The sequence below is a fragment of the Neodiprion lecontei genome, unplaced genomic scaffold (assembly GCF_021901455.1).
Source record: "Neodiprion lecontei isolate iyNeoLeco1 unplaced genomic scaffold, iyNeoLeco1.1 ptg000044l, whole genome shotgun sequence".
NCBI lineage: Eukaryota > Metazoa > Arthropoda > Insecta > Hymenoptera > Diprionidae > Neodiprion > Neodiprion lecontei.
Window position 1 is genome coordinate 35,001 of NW_025791830.1, and position 2,217 is coordinate 37,217.

A 2,217-nucleotide genomic window follows, 5' to 3' on the forward strand; every position below is an offset into this window, starting at 1 on the left:
ACAGAGGTAGGTAAGTAAAAACAATGTTTATTGTGAACAGATTCTTTATTTACATAAAATTAAAAATAAATGAATGGTTGAGACCCAGTAGAAGGTATTTCCAGAGTAGATTCGTTACGGTGCAGTGCTCCAGAAGTCAGTAATTAGTGCCGATGAACATGAAATAAATAAAAGAAATGAGTAACAAGGAATAAAGAAATTATTCATCTTAAACACGAAGCTTAGGAGGACAAAGAGTAGCAATTAACAGAAAACGTACCCGACGCAATACTCACAAAAACCCTCGCCGACATCATTGATTAGTTGACAAAGTTTTTGCAGCTCCATTGTACAGCAGTCAATATTCCGTTAACAAAGAGGGTTCACCAGATATCCAAAAATAAAAAGAGAAAAAGAACAACAGTTAATATTACAGTGTAAATCATGCTATTAATGAAAAATTAGGAAACAAAACAATAACTTACAAGACAATCGTCCGAAAACACTGGGAGACCAATCTCCACTCTTCTGATCACCCCTCGTCTGGCCATTGGTTGCCTTTCAAAAAGTGCTCGAAATGCCCTCCAGCAGCTGCAGCGCAGTAACCGAGCCGGTCGTAGAAGGCATTTGTCGTATTGGATATAATATCCGGTGACAGGTTCTGCAGGATGTCCAAGATCCTAGCTTGCAGTGCGGCAAGGTCTTCAATCCTACCTTGGGCATACAGAACATTTTTCAAATGGCCCCACAAGCCGTAGTCCAAGGGAGCGAGATCAGGTGAACGGGCTGGCCACTCGACCTCCGGGCTCCCCCTGCCAATCCAGCGTCCAGGGAATTGTTGGTCGAGGTAATCACGCACCGTACGTGTGAAGTGCGGTGGGGCTCCATCCTGCTGAAACCAAACAGGTTCGCCCTAAACACAGAAAATGATACGTTACTTGTAGTAAGCGTAAAATTATTCGTTTGAAGATCATACGCACTCTGCTGATAATAACGCCAGCTCTACGTGATGAAATACACTCACGATTTCTTCTTCAATCAGCCTAAGAGCCGGTACAATCCTCTCTCTCAGCAACCAGAGATACTTCTCGCCGTTGAGGTTTCCATCAATAAAAAATGGCCCAATCAGCCGATTGCCAATCGCGCCAAGCCAGACGTTGAGCTTCAACGGGTACTGCGTGCCCGCCTGAATGAACAGACGAGGGTTGTTTCGACACCAGGCTCTGGTGTTCTGCCTGTTCGGTTTCCCGACAAGTATCACCGTACTTTCATCTGAGAAGCAAATGCGACTCAACAAGCCCTCGTCTGCGTTCAGACGTTCCATCAACTCTTGGCTGAAGCGAAGACGACTATCGTTATCACCAGCCAAGAGTTCTTGATGGACTTGAAACTTGTACGATCTGTACTTAGCTTCACGCAATACTCTTCTGACCGACGCGTTAGATATTTCCAAGTCCTGGGCGATGCGGCTGATAGGCTTGAATGGATCCTCTTCGACGGTCAAGCAGATGTCCAGCTTAGTATCCCAGCTCAGCTGACGGTTTGGTTGAGAGATTTTCCTGGTTCTCTCGTCGACACTACCGGATTGTTCGAATTTTAGAACCAGATTCCTGATGGTCGCTAACGAAGGTGTTGGTCGATCCGGGTGTGTGACGGCGAAATGGGCCTGATTTTCCCGGTAAGACAGGCCCTGGTAATGAAATTTCACTAATTCCACCTTTTCCTGCACAGAAAACTTGTAATTAGGCATTTTTTTTATCTAATGAACACGATGAAAAAATTCACAAAAAGATCGAGGTAGTTGCCAGACACGTGGTTGAAGTTGCGCGATCTTTTTGCAAAGTGGTCAATTTACGCGGGCGGGGTTGTTTATATTCGCGGGTGGGAAAGTTACGAAACTCTGGAGAAAGATGATTGTATTGGCTGATACCAGTCGCGATCGTTGCCCTCATCCAATCAAATTCTGGTATCACCAGAATCGTGGTTTTCGCGCCCTCCCAGTGTCGCCGGTATGCACAGAATTAGGATACGAACTATCTGGTTAAATACCACGTGGTGATCTGTCTCTGAGTTTCAATTCTAGAAATCGATGTCCCTCTTCATCATTACGTAGGAAAACAAGGAAATAGTTTCGCGATGTGATCGGCGATGTTTATTCACCTCGTATTCAGCGGTTCAGGTGAACGAATTTCAGTAACCTCGCGATTATACCGTGATATTCGCGATCATATTGTGAAT

General features: G+C 44.8%; 1 protein-coding gene across 1 annotated transcript; it reads right to left on the minus strand.

Annotated features, from left to right (window-relative positions):
* Positions 1-537: 537 nt before the first annotated feature.
* On the minus strand, positions 538-1,729 carry LOC124295633 (the record flags this gene model as incomplete). Its single annotated transcript, XM_046746239.1, has 2 exons — positions 1,004-1,729; positions 538-892 (listed from the first exon to the last, which is right to left on the minus strand). Coding segments are annotated over exons 1-2 (1,081 nt in total), but the record flags the coding sequence as incomplete, so codon positions are not given.
* Positions 1,730-2,217: the final 488 nt, after the last annotated feature.